A 20287-nucleotide genomic window follows, 5' to 3' on the forward strand; every position below is an offset into this window, starting at 1 on the left:
TGCTTTTGCTAGGCTTTTTTTGTTGACCACAATTCCCGCGCTACCACCTTCATTGACCCGCGGCTTCCTTTGCAGAGCAGCAGGCCAGCTAGTGTGTTGGTCCACCGGCAGCATTTGACAAGACAGCGCAGTCACAGTGCTGGTGAGGTAAGCTTTCACTGGCCCATGTGTATGTGGGTTAATCTGCCAGGTTACAGGATTTTCAGTTTTTTTACAGTTCAGTTCTATATTAATGATTGGTACTTTCATTATTTTGTCAGTATTCTAATTCCTTCTTCAGACTGAATTCCATTCCATTTTAGTCTTTGAAAGACACAAAGGGATGTAAAATAACTTAATTGCAAAAGTAACCTAGGTCAGTCTTCCCAAAGCTGGTGCTCATCAAATTTTGTTGGACTCCAGTTCCCATTTGCTGCAGTCAGCATAACCAATGGTTAGAAATCATGGAAGATATAGTTCATCTGGAGGGCACCAGCTTGGGGAAGGCTGACCTCAGTGATAAACAATTCATAGAATAACCAATGACTGAGTGGAGATTAGTCTGTGTATTGGCCCTCCAGGCTTGCCATACAAGGAACTGCCCAGCATGATAAGGTTTTCCATGCTGTAAAACACCTGTTGATAGCGTCTTGGTGCACTATGATGAACAGAAGCCCTTGATTCTCACATGTGATGCCTCTCCATACGGTATTGGAGCTGTCCTGAGCCACCGTCTTGAGGACTCTTTTGAGGTGCCTATTGCTTTCTACTCCAGAACAATGTCTTCAACAGAACAGAATTATGCCCAAATTGATAAGGTGGCCCTGGCTATTGTAGCTAGTGTAAAAAAATCCCATGACTATGTCTATGGTCGACCATTCACTATTACTACTGATCACAAGCCATTATTGGGATTGTTTGTCCCTAATCAGCAGATGCCTCAAATATTATCTCCATGCATATTGCAGTGGGCAATTTTCCTGAACACGTACGATTGCTGGGCAGGAGCATTGCCATGCTGATGCTTTGAGCTGCCTCCCTCTCCCTTCTGCTGGGGTCGATGAAACCCCTCTGCTGGATGTATTATTAGAGTCGTTACTGGAACCACTCCTCCATGCTGGGAATATTGCCACTGCATCGTCCCAGGACCCAGTTCTTGCCTGTGTTCTCAACTGGGTGTGGGGGGGATGGCCATTAGGGAAGCTTGAGGAGAAATTCAGACCATTTGTATCCAAACAACATGAACTATCAGTGCACAAGGGATGCCTCCTGTGGGGAAAAAGAGTTGTCATTCCTACTGTGTTGAGACATCAGGTGTTGGAGGCCCTACATGTGGAACACCCTGGTATAGTGCGAATGAATGCTCTGGGGCGCAGCTATGTATTGTGGCCCAAGATGGACAGTGAGAGTGAAGAATGCGTCATGAGATGTCAGAAGTGCACCAATGGGAATCGACAAAAATGCCATGGTCACGGCTTCATGTTGACTTTGCAAGCCCCTTCCAGGGACAAACTTTCTTGATTGTTGTTGATTCATACTCCAAATGGTTAGAAGTGGTTCCTATATTGTCAATGACATCCCTTGTTGTTATTAAGATCTTACGCAGGCTTTTCACAACACATGGGTTGCCAAACACCATTGTCTCAGACAATGGGGCCCAGTTCACATCTGTGGAATTCCACACATTCCTGGATAATGGGCTAATTCAACATGTCACTTCAGCCCCTTTTCATCCAGCAACCAATGGCCAGGCAGAGAGGATGGTCAGAACAGCAAAGGATGCATTGAAACAGATTGTAGAAGGTGACTGGGACAGACCCCTTGCAAGTTTTCTCCTGACACAACATATCACACCTTGTGCCGCAACTGGAAGGAGCCCAGCTGAGCTATTAATGAACAGATGACTGATGACTCTCCTTGATTGGATGCATCCTGGCTTGACCCAGGACTGACCAAGGGAGTCTGTTGCAGTTCAAGAATCTGGACGGGTGTTCACCCCAGGTGACCCTGTGTATGTCAGGAACTATGGTGCTGGTGAAACGTGGATTCCTGCCACTGTGACCCAAGCCACGGGCCCATTGTCCTACAGGGCTGAAACACCATACGGCCATGTGTTATGTTGACATGTGGACCAGATGAGAGGATGAAGCCCAGCTCCATCAGTTCTCTGTGAGGGTGCTGGAAATACTCAAGTGGGAAGAGAAAATGAGCCAGTGGCTGCTCCTGATGCCGGACAAGAGAAGTGGACCTACATGAACCAGAGCCAAATGGGGAACTAAATGATGCGCTATCAGCTTCGATGCAAACCTGTCACTGATTGACCCATGTTAGGGCTCGTCCCAAGTACCTTCAGGGCTATGAGAGCTAGGGGGGAGGGGTGTTGTGTATTGGCCCTCCAGGCTTGCCATACAAGAAACTGCTGAGTCTGCCCAGGGGTGTGGCAGTTTTGTTTCAGTTCTGGAGTTGCAGTTTGGCCTACAAGCAGCACCATGCTGTGGTCCTTGTTCTCTTAATATCTTTAGTGATAGTAAAGTTCTTGTTGTATATCCTCTGTGTGGTCTTTTCCTTCAGCATACTTTTTAATTAGAATCCAGGTCTCCTGCCATTCAATCCCAACATTCTAGCCAATACACAAAATTGTCAGTCAAAGATAATTTTTTATTTTATTTTATTGGATCATTTTTTGAAGTTGGTTCCTGTCAGACCTCTTCTCTTGCACTGGCCCTGGCACGGATCTCTCATGATCCTACCACTGGGCTTTGCTACCTGACACACTGGAAAGCAATGCTGCACTGAGACTGCCATAGTCTCCTCCTTTAACATATTGCTATTAAGCGTGTACATACACTTTCAGGCCACAACCCCCCCCCCCGGTATCTTTTTGTCTTTAAAGACTACAGCCCTGGGTTGCCTTTGGATACCTGCTGCTGATTCACTAACCATTCACCCCTGCCACCATAGATACTGGTTCCAGCTTTAGGTTTTGCTCTGTCCACCCTTCTCCTCTGTATGAACCCAGCCAAGGATCAGGCGTGTTGTTTAACCAAACAGATTTATTAAATAACACTGGGAATAAACACAATTACTTTGAATTCAGTTGTCATGCATGTGGTTACATATACATGATCTTCAACATATTATAGATTCTCTTACTTCATATACTTTAGTCCTAAACCTGCCTCACTACCCGTCTAAATACACATCCATCCCCACCCTCTTCAACCCAAAACCAGAACCGAACCCCTGACCAACTGTCATTCTCCCATATATACATTCAACCACCCAGACACTCAGCCAATCACAACCCAGCATTCCTCAACATTCCATCACTTGTACTCCCCCCTTCCAACTCACTCTACTTACTGTATTTAACCTACAAAACCAGCACTTACCATAAATATTATACAAACACTACAGAAGCATCACAGTTCCACACATGCCCAATCCAATCCAGATCTGTTTGATAAAATTGACAACCTATGGTGCAAAATTCAAACAAAGGAGCCATAGGAATGTCAGTTGAATAGTTTCAGCTGGTTTGCAACAGAGGCATAGGAGTTAACTTATTTTATTTATTGCAGTTATTTAGCTTTGAAAAGTTTGGCTTTTCAGGGCCAAGTAATGACATAAAGTGACATAGAGAGAGAAATAAAAACAGTAGAACTGCAGGCAAAGTATTGAATGGATTTAGACAAATAGACACATGAGAGATTCTGAATTGGATCACCAAAATGTCTTAAGGAAAAGCATAGTTAAAACAGAAGTCTATAAGACTCTCTTGAATGTCAGAACAGAAGGGACCAAAGTAATGTTAACTGGAAGAGAATTCCACAACTGTAGAGCCATCACAGAGAAGGTTTGTTTTATGTATTTGCCAGCCTGCCTAACCGACTTCACCAGCAGGTCCATAAGCAGGACCTCATGTGCAGACGTTTGATTATGGGCACAGTCATACAGATACTGGCGGACCTTAAAGTAATCTGGTCTCAGACCATTTCAAAGGTGGCATTATCTGCCTTTTATCTTGAGCTCAGAAGGCTCCAAGCTGCTCCTTTGGGTTCCAGGCTCCAGAATTGTGCTGTAGTTGCCTTCTGCCTTCCTACTGACCTTACCAAAGCCAGCCATCAATTGTGAAATGGTACACTCCCCTGACTGAGCATGCCACAGAATACCAAGTATGCAGACACTGCAGTTAGCTATCACACATGAACCAAGGTGACAAACTGCAGGAGTTCAGTCACCCTTTTAAATGTATAATAGTGTGTCAGATAGCCTGAATCAGCTGAATTCAGGCTGTATCAGCTTGATGAAAGTACTCTCACCTCTCACCTTTGCAATAACAACTTTATCTTTTGCAAAATGTCCTTGTCATTTTCCCTTTTTACCACTGGAGGGCCGTTGAATACAGATTTGTTCACAGAACACAGCAGCCTGCTTTTTTACACCAAGCCGAGCTAAAGGGTACTTTGCAAGACAAAGTGAGCGACAGGGGGACGAGAATATGTATAACTCTGACAAGGATATCTGATCTGTGCCTCTTTGATGCACTATCAGATATTTTTAATCACTTCAGTAGCTCTTAAACTGTATTTATTTGATAAACATACATATATTGATTTTAAATCTCTTTGGGACTAGGCTATGTGCACTCTATTTCCTGTGCACTTCTAAGCTGATCTGTAAAATGTTCTTATCATTTTCCCTTTATACCACTGGAGGGCCTCATCCCACCCACCCCCAGTTTAACTGATTAAAAGTCACAATGGCCCTGTTCACATGGAGGTTTAGTGTGGATCTGGCGCTTTTTGCAGATCCTTTTAATTTGGACCGTTTACATGACGTTTTTGCCAACGCAAGTGCATTCAGCTGCTATTGCCTTTAAATCCGGATTAAATCAATGTGATAAAAATCCTAAATTTGTTTGAAAATCCTCAACCACTTCAGTGCCCACCTGCTGTGTAGTCACTTTTCTCCTGTTTTTGGCTGCATGGGTTGTTCACCATTTTAGATCCTCCCTTTCTGCTCCCCCTATACTGTCTATCGACATCATTTTATTTCCTGCTCCTGACAAACAAACTTCCGGTTACTCTAGCCTTCCTTTCCTCCCCGAACAAGTTCCCTCAGTCCTTTAAACCAGCGATGCGCTCTGTTTATTTGCTATTTTTACTTTTCTCTCAACATATATTTTTGTATCTTGTGCTTAGATGTATGCCGCTGTCCTAGTCGCTCTCCTCCTTCCCGGCCCTGCTGGGTGCCCTTTACTGCAGCAGCTTCGCCCAAGAGGCTGATGCTATTGCATGGTGGTTGCTACAAGGCGTCGCTGGTGCTGCTGCCGCCACTGCTTCTTTCACTCACGGCCCCTCAGGAGGAGGAGGAGGTGGCCCCGGGAGGGTGGTGGAGGCAGCAGTGGAGGAGGAGCCCCCACTTGGCCCTTGTTGTATCTCGCAATTGCCGGTGATGAAGGCACATGCAAGCACACACACACACAAACACAAAAATATACACACAGCGCACTATAAACATTTCATTCATTCTTCACAAAAAAGGGCTATGTGTAGAGGAAATGAAACCCACAACAGAAAAAAAGTAATTTCGTGTCAGTTGCACCCCCCATTGTCTCCTGGCTTAGTGTGAAATTGACAGAAAACCCCACCCCTTCTCGATTAGCGATGGGGATGTTCCGGAGGGAGTTAACATGTAAATTTGGGGGCGGGGCCACAAGGAAACAGTGATACTAATAAACATGAATGTGTGTGAATGCAAAACAGCAAATTGGAAGGTAGGGAGGACAGACGTGTGAACCGTGGAACTCTTATCTTGATGGAAAAAACTTCATATTCAGTACGGATCTTAGCTCCCATGTGAACCTGGCTTAAGTCAAAGAATTCGTAGCAAACCTAGAAAACAACTATTGCTAGAGAGGTCTACACATCGAAATGAAATATACACTGCAAAGCAAATAATAGCTTATTAGTAACTTATAAATATTTGCAAGGTGACCATTTTTAAACTGAAGGTTTATCATTCTTCTTGTTCTTTTAAAAAAAACTTGATTGGGCTTGTTCCACTATTATAAAATCCTGTATTCAGCCATAAGTCCTATTGATTGCACTGGACCTTACTTTCTAGTAAGTGTTTTTGGGATCAAAACCTGAAGGGAAAAGTAAATCAAGAGGATGGAGTGAATAATACTTGCATTTCCACTTCCTGACACAAACTTCAAAAAGATATGTCCTTTCCACTTTTCATCTAAGAGAGTTCTTCTCTGCTGAAGAATGTACAAATTAGCTTTGGGAGACTCTCATTGTTTTTACTTCCTGGTGGCTCTTCGGTTTCTTATAAAGCAGGTTCAATCTGGGTTTGATCTATTTTAATGAAGCAAAGTTGGAGGAATATATGTGATTTGGTTGAAGATTTGCCAGTATGCATTATTCTCAAGCTAAGAGGAAACAGTGGGCAGTGAGCATTAAAAAAAAGTGATGTGCTGAAAAAGCTGAAGTTCATGCAACAAACAAAGACATATTGGAGCCAGGAAATTGCAGAAGTAAAGGTTGCTCATACAAAGGAGACTGCACTCCACTGTAACTGTGAAGGGAAGTAATGGTCATAGATGAGGCTTTTGGGCTTTCCCTTTGCATCTCAAGTTAACATTTTTATGGCTTTAAACTTCACCAAGACCTGCATTGTCAGCTCAGATTATTTGTTCTAGTGCATATCGCAAGCTGGGTTACTTGCAATCAATTATGATTTGTTCAAACATTAGTAAAAACATCAAGCTCACACTAGTTCATAGTGGAAGCAGAACTCCTCCTGTCTTATATCTGTTAAATGGTACACTGGGTGAAATAAGCTTTTTTTAAACTCTCAGCTCAGACTGAGATTTTATGGTTGGCAGGTAGAATAATGGAGTGGCCCTTTAATTCTTGTATAGGCCCTTAAACTGATATTGAATTGAAGAGGTGGCAGTTGAGACATTGGTTTTAAAGCTATATATTTGAGGCTGATGCCAGTGTAAAAAAAAAGAAGAAAGATGAAATTGTATTAAAGCTTATTAAATGGGAATTTTCACTTTGTTTGGGTCATTTGGTTCCCTCTATTTTGAATGTGAAGGTATTTTCTTTCCATTTGACACCCTTTCACTTTAATTGGTTTGTAACTGACACATCTCCCAATAGAATTTTTTAAAAATGCACAATAGGAAGGGGACTTATGCCACAGAATTATTTATCTCTTTATGTAGTAGGGAGCATGACATTGGGGAGGGAAGTTTGTACATAATTTTTTTTAAAAGCAATTAGGGTTTAGTTTGGACCTGAAACATGGTGGGCTATTACTGTAGAATCAGCTTTGTAAAGTAGAATTACAGTGTTGAAAATTTTCAGTTTAATGTTTAAAATGGCAATGTAAAGTAACACTTTTCTTTCTGCCCATACAGCATACTCTTTCTGATAATCATGTCACATTGCAATTGTGATAGTTTTGGGGCCAAACTACATGTGAGATTAACTGCATGAATTAGACTACTGCAATGTGTTATACATGGGGCTGCCTTTGAAGACAGTTCAGAAACTCTAGCTACTGCAGAATTTGGTGGCCAAATTGCTGACTGGGGATAGGTTGGTCCACACATATAACTCCTGGCACAGCTGAACTGGCTACTGATTAGTTTCTGGGCTCAATTCAAAGTGCTGGTTTTGGCGTATAAAGCCTTATGTTGCTCAGGACTTCAATGTCTCAAGAACCATCCCTCCCCATATAAACTGACCCAGATCTTGCATTCATCATCTGAGATCTTTCTTTGTGTGTCCCCTCCACAGGAGGTTTGGAGGGTGGCCACACGAGAACATGCCTTTTCAACGGTGCCCCCCCCCAGCGCTGGAATGCTCTCCCCAGGGAGGCAACCCTGCTGCCTTCTGTATCCATCTTTAGGTGCCAGGCAAAGACTTTACTCAGGCCTTTAGTATGCTGTGTTAGTCCTTTTCGTTTGGGTTTTAAATTTTGTATATTACATGTTTTTAAATTTGTTTTATATTGTATGTTTTTAAAATGTGTTTTAAGTTGCTCAGAGATCACTGGGTATGAGGCAACTAACAAAATACACAAATAAAAAATATATAATAAAAATAAATAATTAATGTGTACATTTTGGATTATGTAATGAACAACCTTGTGTCTGTGAAGAGCAATGAGGGAAAGTTTTCTTTTTTCCTCCCGTAACCCTTCCTCAGTCCTGACAGAAATCTACTCTTTGAAGCTGCTGCTTGAATTTCAAGGAGAAACTCCCATCGATGCCTGTGGAGGCTTCTCGTAAAGTTCAAATAGCAACTTCGGAAAGGAGATTTTAGATGGGACCTTGGCAGGGTGAGTAAGTGTTAGACTTCCTTTACCGCTCTTCACCATCCAGAGGCTGGTCAGGTTTCCCTACTGTTGCTGTTTATTTTCAAAACAACCTAGTTTTGTACCTGAGAATAATTACCTCAGTTATTTTATGTGTTTCAGGTAGGAGAGGATGCCCGCCATTCAGGACCTCCTGTTTTGCCAAGGCCATCAAGCACATTCAACACAGTTAGCAGGGCTCAGTACCAGGACATGGTTCCTGTGGGTATGTCTGCCTTCTTCAGAGTAGCATGGTTTGTTTGTATTTTATATTTGAGGGCTGCTTCTTATGTTATAATTTTAAGATATGGGATGTCTCCTACAACTTACTTCTGTTTCGCTTGTGCACGGACTGCATTAGATACAACTTGCTAGAAGTTTTACAAATAAATTATAGTAATTAAGAATGATCAAATAACATGCATAGCTAATTCTAAGTGACATTAATTACCTTGGACTTTAACCCATGAGATATGTGTTTTTAGGACTCACTCTATTCCAGTGACTGCAATTTGTTTTAACTGTTGTTTTTTAATATTGAATTTTAAATGGTTGTAACCCACCCTAGGACCTGCTGATGAAGGGCAGGTAATAAATAAATTTATAAATAAATAAATAAATAGTTAAATGTATACTGTGAGATTCCAGTTGTAGCTCTCCTATAAACATGTCTAATTAGGGTATACTCTAGGCATCAAATGCTATGCCATAATGTTGTAACCTAGAGGGCATTCATTGACATTTACAACTGGAGTTGCTTAGGTTAGTTTTCTGTGACTATTTTCTGTCATGGGAGCCCAGCCTCATGGCTTAGGGTTGCCAAGCATCCAGTATTTTACAGGATATCTATACCAATGGCCTTCTTGAGGCTCTCCTGTGACACTTTCAGTGTGAAGCTTATATACCTAACAGCACATTGTGCAAAAAATACTTTTTTTAAAAAAAGTTTGTTTATAGCAGGGCATTGCTGGGGTTTGGGAGGTGTATGTTACTTTATTTGTTCTTTTAAAGGACTCACAATGCAATGCAATGCAATGCAATTGTGAGTTCCGTGTTTCCAAGAAATGGTAGCCAACATGGATGGATGATGTCTGCATCCCATGCTGATTGGGAATACATATTTTTTTCAAAATAAGAATTGTCTATGCACAGTCTGTTTCTCTTTCTCTCTCAAGCATTTTAGCGCTCTTGTGTCTTGTCCCTTAGGAAGGCAATGTAGCATAAAAATAAAGGATAAAGGATAGCTAGTGGGTTTTTTAAAGGAACTTTTCAGAAGTGTTCACCAACACTCTACTCATTAACATTAAATCTTTGGTAGGCAGGATGAAAATCAATTTGATCCTTTGTTTTGAATCCTGATGTTCCATTTAGTTTGAAAATCAAGGAATCCAGCTCCTGAGATGTGTGTTGAAGCAAATACCTAATGCAGATCGCAAGAGTGCAATTTTGAGCATGTAACATTAGATGAGAATGGTGCCAAAGAAGTCATATATCTAAAATGGACCTGAAATACTGGGTTCAATCAAATAACAGTTTGGGGAAGGGGGGGTCTTGCTAACTCACTCAATTAAGCAAAAGTTCTTATCTAGTGTCAGTGTTATAGCAAGTTCTTGGTTTTTGCCAACCAAGGCTGAGCTTGACCAAAGTTGGAAGGATTTAATTTCTGTCCTGAAATGTTTTTATTGTTAAAAACTCTTATTGATTTTTGTTATATTTATGTTTTAATGTTCTATTGACTTTAGTCTTGTAAGTTGGTTTGTGTGTCCATTTACAGAAAAGCAGAGTAAAAATAATAAGTCAAGTCAAATATGTATAAAGAAGACTTCAGCAAAAGGTTTCTCTGAACAGCTGTTCTCATCTATTACTAGAATCTGGAACGAACCATGTTGTCCAGTGCCAAAACCAGTAGATCTGTGCCATCTATTTCCTGTAAAGATTCATAATGCAAAGCTATTGACATGAAATTATTCTGTTGCAGATTTCCCTGCCACCACTCCACTTCATACATTGTACATGCCCTCTACATAAAATATATACTTTTTAATGCTTTTCAGAGCATTCATCCATAAAAATACACATTTTGAAAACAATTTTTACATAAAATCTGTATTTTATGAACATTTTTGCACAGCAACGTGGGGTGGTATATTAATGGAGACCACAAAGGTTTTGTGAATCAAAGATTTTATGAAACAAAGGTTTTAAATGAGAATGCTTATAAGCACACAAGACATCCCCAAATGGAGCAATAGAGTGCAGCAAAATAACATAGGATAACCTGATCCAACTTTCTCTCATCTAGACAGAGTCCTAAGTTTATGTTAGAATTGCAGCCCACCTTTCTTTATGTTCCCTGGTCTTTCATCAGGTTCCCTCATATATCATCTGGCTATGTCAGTCCTTTACCTCCCAGTCAACAAGTTACAGGTCTTAATCCCAACTGCAGACATTGCCTACATGTCATCTGCTCCTTCCTCAAATAATTTACCAACTTCCAGTTTGTTCCCTGACAAAGTTTTACAAATTAACCACCTAATCCCCAATCAAACCGCATACAGGATTTTTAGTTTTATAATGGTCCATTTCTTTCACAGTTGGTCTGCTGCAAGAAGTGGACTGAATGAATTCTTCTCCTGTCCCTTCATCATACATCTTGCCTTTGTGAAACACTATTTTTGAATACTATTTATAAATATTTTTATAAATAAATATTAACTTGATTCATTGTTGCCACTTTGTTATTATCATAGAATCATAGAATAGTAGAGTTGGAAGGGGACTATAAAGCCATCGAGTCCAACCCCCTGCTCAATGCAGGAATCCAAATCAAAGCTTTCCTGACAGATGGCTGTCCAGCTGCCTCTTGAATGCCTCCAGTGTCGGAGAGCCCACTACCTCTTTAAGACTTTATATGACTTTATTGTCATTATTGCCTTGATATTTGGCACTTTATAAATATGTTTATTAATAAATGAACAACATTAATTGTTGGGAAGGGAAAGGAGGAGAAGGAAGAACAGGACCACTGTTTTTGGCAGTGACCTCAAAACATGTTCTTGTGGTTTCTCCTAATGTGTGACGTGTAGATTGGCCACAGTTCCAGCCATAATAACCACAGGTTAACAGCACCAGGACACACATGGAAACTTCAATGTGTATACACAGTTCTGTATGAATAAGACCTGCCTTATGGACTTGAGTATTAAGGAAGGATTCAGCTAAGTAGCATGGATATATCCACATAATATTTCTGGGGCAGAAGCCTCTGTTTGTATGAAACTCCATATGCTGATTATAGTCCTGTTGAGCTTTGGACCATGGCCCTTTTGATTTTAAAATGTCAACACTGTTCAGAAATAAAGGGTCCACTGGGTGGGGGGGAGAGCATCTTAACAAATGCAAATATAGGCAATTAGCATTTGCTCAATATGCAGATTAAGTGTACCATAGTTTGATATTCTGCATTTCCCAGCCTTGGTGCGCAACAGTGTTTTATCAGAATAGAACAGTAACAGCAGCTTAATTGAAACATTTTTTCAGATTTATCATTTTTGTGTGCTGTTTCTGTGTAAAATGTTTGCTTATAAAAGTTACAAAGAGCTCACCAGTTTAAGAATTGGTTCAGGTTTCCTTGTAATACCATTGATGCTAATACCAGTTTTGCCTTTTTAGTGGGTTGAGTTGTCTTGGAAACTGCTTGAACATTTGATTCTTACTTACACATGACAAAACCCATTGGCTTCAGTGATGGTGATTCATGGCTTTCAAGAACAGAAGCTAATTCACTGAATTTAGCAGCTGTCACATTGTGGGGCAAGACATCCATGGCCAATTAACCTGATGGAGTGCCTGGATGCTTGTTCAGCAGCGCTGTTTCTTACAGTAACTACTGATTTAAGCTTCTATTGCTGCCTGTTTCTTCAGTGTTTCATATGATGATGCTTCTTTACTTAAAATCCAACTATGGAATGGGTGCCAGGGCTTTTAAGCTGCAACCCTAAACCTACATACTAGGGAGTAAGCCCTGTTGAACTTAATTGGGCTTCTGAATAAGCATGCTATGGATTATGTTGTCTGTCTGGTTGTGACCTGGGTGATGAGCTTATTCTGGACTCCTAATTGAATTCTTTCCTTTTATGTTTTTGTGTATGTGATAACAAGGTGGATAGTTTCAAGCTTGCTTTTTAAAAAGTGTTAAATTGGGGCTGTATGGAATTGCCGTGCATCAGCACACTCAAGCAGCTAAATAGCATTACTTATAAACTGTTATTCTTGCCACAGCAAAGAACACTGTCACAAATGTTTTCCTGTGTGAATGGCTACTGCAGTAATGTTGCAGGCACCTGTTCAATGGTGCTTATGACACTATTGCCAGGTGGCTCACAAGTTCCCTCACCCGCCTACTTACATCAATTTAAATCTTCCAATAATTTTGAATGGCTTTTATTTTGGTTCCCCCCCCCTTTTGAAAACTGTATAATCATCCTGGGCTCCTTTTGGGAGAAAGGGCGGGATATAAATTTAATAAATAAATAAACAATCCTGTCAATGACACAGGTGCATGATTTAGCTAGCAGAAGCAAAGTGCCCAAAGATAGTTAAGGGAAAGGGGCCTTCTTCTTGAAAGGCATCAATTTCTGGGTAAAACTTCCCTCAGTAGTTAACTGTATTTTTAACAGGCCCTTTTCAGCAAGATGCTCTTTGTTGAATTTTCAGCTTACAATGACAAGATTGTTGCATTTCTGCGACAACCCAATATCTTTGAAATTCTGCAGGAGCGACAGCCAGATCTTACCAGAAATCATTCACTCAGGTGAGCATAGTACTAGACTTTCTTGTCTTCCATCGAAGTTGATAATTGTTTAATTTTGAGGTACAAGCAAAATATAGCAGAGTTTATTTAATGGGTGGTATTCAATGCTAAATCCTACTCAGAATACACCCATTGAAGTTAACAGACATGACTAACTTAGGTTCATTAATTTCAGTGCATCTGTTCTGAGTACGACTTAGTTGAATGCAACCCCTCATGTCCATATACATTGGCTGCATTAAGGCTTAATAATAAACTATGGCTTTTTATGTGCTTGAGCCACCGGCTCTTGTGCACCCCTCCCCCCCCAGCAAAGCTACAAGGAGGAGATCGAAAGCTTTCACTTCTGTTGTCAATTTAGCATAGCCATTTAGTGTTATATTCAAACCCTAATGTGTTAATGAACTGTGGCTTATTGAACAAGCCAGCTTCAGAAAACAAGATTTCAGTAAACTATAGTTAAGACTAACCATAGTTTGTCCAGGTTCAGACAGAAACTAAATTGTGGTTAATCAAAAATGGAAGTGAACACTTCTGATCTCTTCCTTCAGGCTGTACCAGAGGAGAGAGGGAAGTGTGCAAACCCCAGGGTCACAAAGGCTTGTTCGCATAATGATAAGCCATAGTTTATTGTTGCATATGAATGCAATCATAATGTACAGTTATGCCTAGACATATACAAGGCAAATGTAGAATAATATCTAAATCCATAGTTGGGCAATATCTTTGTTGGGACCAACCAAATTGTCACAAAAGGTGTGACAAGCTTTTGAGTTCTCTAGAACTCATCATCTGGCAAGATGTTATACAAAGCAGGGGGTAAGTGGGATGAAGAAAAATTGCAAACAACAAAGCTCAAAAATTAGACTAATGTTGTAGTTATGAGGTCAGCTTGTAGACTTATTTCCAAGATGGAGATGGTTTCATTTAAATTTTGGGACAGATTTAGGTTACAATCTGGACTTTAACTTCTCAGAGATGGGGAACAGACATTGTTTCTTCATCCCAGAATCCTAGATGTGTAACCTGATAGCTGCCAGCAATTTTTGTGCTTTTTAATGTTTTTATTTCTCTTGAATTATGGCTGGGGAGAGGATATGTGAATGTCCATGCCCTCTGTTTGGCCCAGCACTAGTGGCAGCTAGTGATGGATAGCAACAGAAAATGAGACAGTGAAAGCAACTGTAGCTGCAGGTCCCCTTTCAGTTCCAAGAATCAAATTTAAAAGTATTTCAGTGTGACGAATAGTGACACCACAGCACTGGCGAGAAATTAAATAAAAGGAAATCCTGGCTGCTATGTGGTTTGGAGAAGGAGAGGTATTCGCATGAAGCCTTAAACTAAAAAAAGGAGAGGTGTGACCTTAAAAACAACAACACACACACAGAAGCAAAAACAAAAAAGGGCTGAGAATTGCTGCTTTACAGAAGCAATATAAAAATTCTACTAAAAATACTGACAGGAGGGAGAATTCCAGATTCTTATGTTCTTTAAAAAATTTTAAAGTGCTAGTACATACAGGGAGAAGAAGAAATAATAATAACTGATTAAAAGCAAAAAGAGGCTCTTGTAGCCTTAAAGACCAACCACTATATTATGGCATAAGCTTTTGTGAACTACAATCCACTCATCACATGTGTCTGAAGCCATCTGATGAAGTGAAACTGTAGTCCATGAAAGCTTATGACATAAGAAATTGATTAGTCTTTTAAGATGCCACAAGACTCCTCTTGTTGTTTTTCCTGCAAAAGACTACCACAGCTGCTCCTCTGGAAGTTGCTACTATAAGAACTTGTGCAGCTCTTGAACCATGGGGGAAAAAAATCCAAAATGATGTTTGTGTATCAAAAAGTGGTTCATAAACAGACAGAAACTCCTCAGCCTGCCACCAAATCAGATTGACTGAGCTGGGTTTGCAGAACATCTCTCTCTCTCTTTGTAAGTTTTCTGTACAGTCTGCTTACAAAAATTAACAGGATTCTCTTGATGTTTGTGCTAAGATGGGAGCAGGTGTGCGTATTTTTAGCAGTTGTCTTTCAGAACAGCAATAGCCTTCTCCAGGGCTTGAGCTGCTGCTTGGAATTCAGAGCCACAACTCGCATTAACTTGAGGGATTGATTTTCATTGGTTGGGTACCTGAAGCAGCTGGAGCAACTGAGAGATGAGGGCAACAGTAAAAGCCATTCTTCAGAATGCATGTGTTAGGAGCTGGGGTTGGGGTGGGGTGGGGGGTTGGGAGTTGTAAGATTCTTCCATTCACTTAGACATGTGTAGCAGGTTGGAAAATGGTGTCTGAAATACAGAAGGATAATCTAGAGGTGTACTTAATATATCCAGCATTTTTTCTTGCTGTTCTGGCATACATTAGTGCCTTAATTGCAAGGGACGTTTTAGAATGCTTTGTCTGCCTCAACAGGGAGAAGATCCAGTTTATACGGACTGAAGGAACCCCAGGGCTCGTGCGCCTATCCAGTGATGCAGACCTTGTCATGTTACTAAGGTACAGAGTGCTGTTCTATAATGAATATGGTGTTATCATCTCAGCATGTTTATGCAAACTGATGTAGTGATCTCCGTAATCTGTCCCTTCAGTTCTTCAAAATGCAGCTGGGGGAGCTGCAGCCGAGGATTTACACAGATTTATCCATGTTAACATTCTAAATTGCAGCTTGCTTTCAGTGAAGGAAAATAATTAAAATTAAAAACCCTCTCAATTCACATAGTCTCCAATCAGTCCTAAAGCGGCATTCAACAGCATGACTAATGTTACAATTAATATAATAGTCGGGGTGGGGATTGTAGTTGGAATATATATGCATATGTAGCTTCTGTTTATCTCGACATTCTTTATATTTTGCTTCATTTTCTTTTGTCCACTTCAACCCTCTTTGTTGATAAATAGATTCCACCAGCTCCTGCTTTCTAAAATTACTTGTGCAGGATTCTGTGTTTTCTCTTTAATTGAAAACTGCTGCATTTGCACAATTGCAGCTAGGCATCTAGATGCAAAGGCAGAAACAGACTAAACAAAAATGCTGGCAGTATAAGAAAAATGATGGGGCAATGGTCAGGAAACAACTAGACTGGCCTTTCCCAACCGGTGTGCCTCCAGATGTTGTTGGACCACAACTCCCATCAGCCTCAGCCATATGCTGGCTGAGGCTGATGGGAGTTGTGATCCAAAAACATCTGGAGGCACACCAGTTGGGAAAGGCTGAACTAGACGTTGGCTTGGAAGAAAACTGAAGGCACACTTTTTTAAATTGAAAAAAAGCTATTATTGCAAAATTGTGCAAAGGTACAAATTCACAATCAGGAGGGGAAGATACTAGATTGTGAAAGAAGAAGGGGTAGGATACTGACTAGCAGAAACTAAAATGCAAGGTTGTATTTCTCACTGAAGAGGAACATGTTTTGTGCCATAAAATTTAGAGGAATAAGGGAGTGGAGCTCATTTATGGTTTCAAGGGTAGGCTGCAAGTTGTACCTTGCATGAAAACTTGTCAACCCTTGCCTCCATTTACCTCCTTTTCCCTCTTACCCATGTTCATAGGCGTATATACAGATCAATATTTAAAATTAAAATAATACCACAGCTTCTTTATGGCATCCCGATTTGGGTTACCCATTTTAATAAAAAAATTGAATCAGTACTTTCAAGTTTTCTTTTGTCCATTTTTGGTATGCCAAACTGTGCCTCTTCAGCTGGTCTCCGCCTAGAGACAGGATTTATTTCCCTAGAATGTACAGCTTGGCTGCAAGCTTTCAATTTTTGGCTCAAGATAGCCTACTCGGGGCCCTCATTAGGGCTCGTACATCTTATATGGAAAGATCCTTTCAAAAGCTCCTGGACTAAAATCTTTAACGGGAAACTAAATCACCTTGGTTTGTCCTTAGAACTCCTGGCATCTTGGGACTCTGAAACGGCCAAATCAGTTATTAGTCAACGAATAAAAGACCTTGATCGACAATACCTATTTTCCAAGGCATCATCATCTTGCTCCCCTCTCTATTTTAGTTTGAATTTTGCTTTCCATTCCATATGATCTATTTAACTAAGTTAACCTTTCCACAATACAGGTTCCTGTTCTCCAGAGCGAGATTTAATTGTTTAAATTCCGCTCTTTTAACGGGCCATTACAAAGGTACCCCTTATGTAAATCGTTATTGTATTTGTAACGCAAATACTCCTGAAACCCTAGAACATGTCCTTCTTAAATGCGAGCTATATAAAGATCTAAGAACTAAAATTATCTCACCACTTATTCTAGGGTTCTCTAAACATTCAGACTGCATAATTCCTTACCTCTTGTCCGATAAAGACAAAACCACAACCGAACTTGTTGCTAAATTCCTTTATATAGCCCAATCTTTGCGAAAAAGACAAGTTCATCATCTTCAATGCTGCTGATATTATCTTATTTTAATTTTCATCTTAACCATGTATTTGTATGTACAGTATGTATAGTAATGTTTTGTTTGACTGGGTCTATGACCGCAATTAAATAAATAATAGTAAACAGATCAATATTGAATGCATGAACCTTAGGTGCACTGAGGTGGTAAAGCTGTTCTGTCATTTTTGAGAGTCAAACTGCTACTCTCGGGGGATGACAGTGTTAAGACTCATGGTGTTGTAATCTTGGAAGCCTGTTCAGGCCAGAACCAGGCGAGGCCAGAACTGCTCTCCTCCTCTCTTCCCTTAACACAGATAGTACTATTAAACATGGTGTATGATATCACTGTGCATTGGGGATGGATCTGTCAATTTTGGTTTTCTCTGTTTCTCATTTTTCCAATCTTAATTTAGTTCTGTAGCAATTTGCGATTTTTTATTTTAAAAATCCTCTTGAAAATTCCTCAACATTTGAGTGCCAATTTCTGCATCACAAAAAATTGGATAAGTGCAAATTTTGAAGGATGGCAATGTTTTGGTTCTCATTTTGGAAAGTGTAGATTTGATAGATTCAGCTTCAAATGTGAGTTGGATTGAATTTATCTCCCATCCCTTCTGTGCACCAAGTTTTCCAGCCTCTACTTCATTGGCTACTGTTTGTGGTGTGTGTATGTGTGTTGACATCATGTCCCGTATGTTAAATGTGGGGGTCGGGAATAAGAGGAGATCTTTGGGTACTGCTTTCAGTAATAGGTGCCTCCTGTGATATTAGTCACAGGAAGAGCTGTAGCTCAGTGGTAGAGCATCTACTTTGCATGCAGAAGGTCCCAAGTTCGATTCCTAGCATCTCCAGGTAGGGCTGGGAATCTCTCCTGCCTGAAATCCTTGAGAGCTGGTTCCAGTCAATGTAGAAAATACTGAGCTAGATGGACCAATGATCTAACTCAATATAAGGCAGCTTCCTAGTTTCTGGCACCATGCATTTTAATATGTGGAAATGACCTCTCACACAGCAAACTGTGTAACATGGGATAAGGTGATTTGTATGAGACAGTGGCTCTTCTTCCATTAATAGGAAGATTACAATGATTTTGCTGTTCATGGGATGAGAAGCCGTGGTCTTGTTCTTCCCATGGTACAATCCTTGCACATGTGCAAGCAGTCACTTCTGCACATCATCTTGAAGGGAGAGTGAGGGAAAGATTCTGGTGAAGCTTAGCCAAGCTCTCTCTGACAGTGACACATTATGAGTTTTTAGTTTATACACTGCCCCCTTTTGTAATGCTTACAAGTGGCTTATAATGAGTGAAGCTGTGCTCGTGTTGCTACTATTTTTATTGGAAGATGGAAGATGGGCTTTTGTTTTGCCCACTGAAAGTCCAGTTTAAGGGGGGTTGTTGTTGCGTTTATAATAAAAAGAAGCCTTTTAGACATATTAATGAAATTCTGTTAGACTTTCAGAGATTTATCTAATTTGTTTAGAGAAGAAACATTTTAAGTGTAACACTAGGAATGATTTAGATGCCTGATATGAAATACTAGAAATACAAAGAAACCTAATTCTGCTAATGCTTTTATTCAATCTCACGAAATGAAAAAAGAAAGGAACAGAGCAACAGAAGGCAGCGTTTTAAATGCATCAGCACATCCAGATAACATTATTTTATAATCATTAATTATTAATATAATTATTATTACTGGATTTTTAATTTGATTTCTTACCTGCCCTTCACCATAAGGTTCCAGGGTGAGTTACAACAATATAAAAATACAATATTAAAATCAGTTAAAACAATTTACCGTCAGAAGAATAGGGTGGGTCCTCAAAATATATATATCAGGTGTCAAAGTCCAGCATAAAGAGGTAAATTGATAAGATAGGTACATAGCTTTATAGTCTATTAAAAGAAGTAGTTATCACAAACATAGAGCTGGATCCAAAGGTGCATCTGTCCAAAGGTGCCATTCCTCTATCAAAAAGCCTCTTCTCTACTCACAGAAGGACTGTTTCCCACTTAATTTAATAGTGCTGTGTGAAGGAAGCGACCCAAATCCAGAAACGTTCCTCTCGTATATGAGACTTTGCACAAACTCATTCTCCAGAACTTTTTATGGCCTCCTCCAGTTTATATACTACAATCTGTTTTTTCCCCTTATTCGCTGTTTCTAATGAATTATAACTATGTAAGAGTTACAATTCGGTTAATGTTAGCAGGTGTTAGGTGAACTGGGAGTGAGTGCACTAACTCTGCCCCCCCCGGTCACCATTTCAGTTGCCTTCCAACTTGTGGAAGGCAACTGTCTGAAAATCAGGGTTCTAAAATGTGCAGTCTCCACAGATGCAAAAGGTTTCCACTTGAGTAATCTTCCACAAGTCGGAAGGCAGTTGAAACAAAGATGGAGGAGGGGGTGGGCCTAGTTGCTTATCCTTTCAATTACAATTGCCAGATTATGATGTCTACATAGGGCTAATGTTATATTAGAATGTAAGCACATTACTATGAACATTATAGGATGCTGGCCTATCTCCCTAAGTGGCAAGCTATTTTATATTTTAGCCTGCATAGAGCTATTGTCTTGTTTTCCCATTGACCTTAAAAATACTGGGTTAGATTGTGAGAACCTGAGATAAATGTTTTGGGTTGTGGGGAGGTATTCTTCTGCAGAGGAAATATTCCATGTGAGGATTAGTGCGGTGTGTTCTTTAGAATGTAAAGAGAGTG

The 20287-nt window shown here is 40.2% G+C and overlaps 1 protein-coding gene across 6 annotated transcripts in view; it reads left to right on the plus strand.

Moving 5' to 3' along the window:
- Nucleotides 1-20287, plus strand: part of HECW2 (HECT, C2 and WW domain containing E3 ubiquitin protein ligase 2) — a 299050-nt gene that overhangs the window by 222824 nt on the left and 55939 nt on the right. For all 6 annotated transcript variants that reach the window (XR_009760443.1, XM_061608169.1, XM_061608168.1 and 3 more), the window contains 4 exons: nucleotides 13-147; nucleotides 8479-8581; nucleotides 13072-13168; nucleotides 15585-15668. Coding sequence is in view for 5 of the 6 variants with exons in the window: in XM_061608169.1 (XP_061464153.1) it covers nucleotides 13-147; nucleotides 8479-8581; nucleotides 13072-13168; nucleotides 15585-15668 (419 nt within the window). In the remaining variant the exon portion in view is untranslated. The remainder of the gene's footprint in view (nucleotides 1-12; nucleotides 148-8478; nucleotides 8582-13071; nucleotides 13169-15584; nucleotides 15669-20287) is intronic.

Source organism: Rhineura floridana, chromosome 2, assembly GCF_030035675.1.
Source record: "Rhineura floridana isolate rRhiFlo1 chromosome 2, rRhiFlo1.hap2, whole genome shotgun sequence".
In the NCBI taxonomy this organism is placed as follows: Eukaryota; Metazoa; Chordata; class Lepidosauria; order Squamata; family Rhineuridae; genus Rhineura; species Rhineura floridana.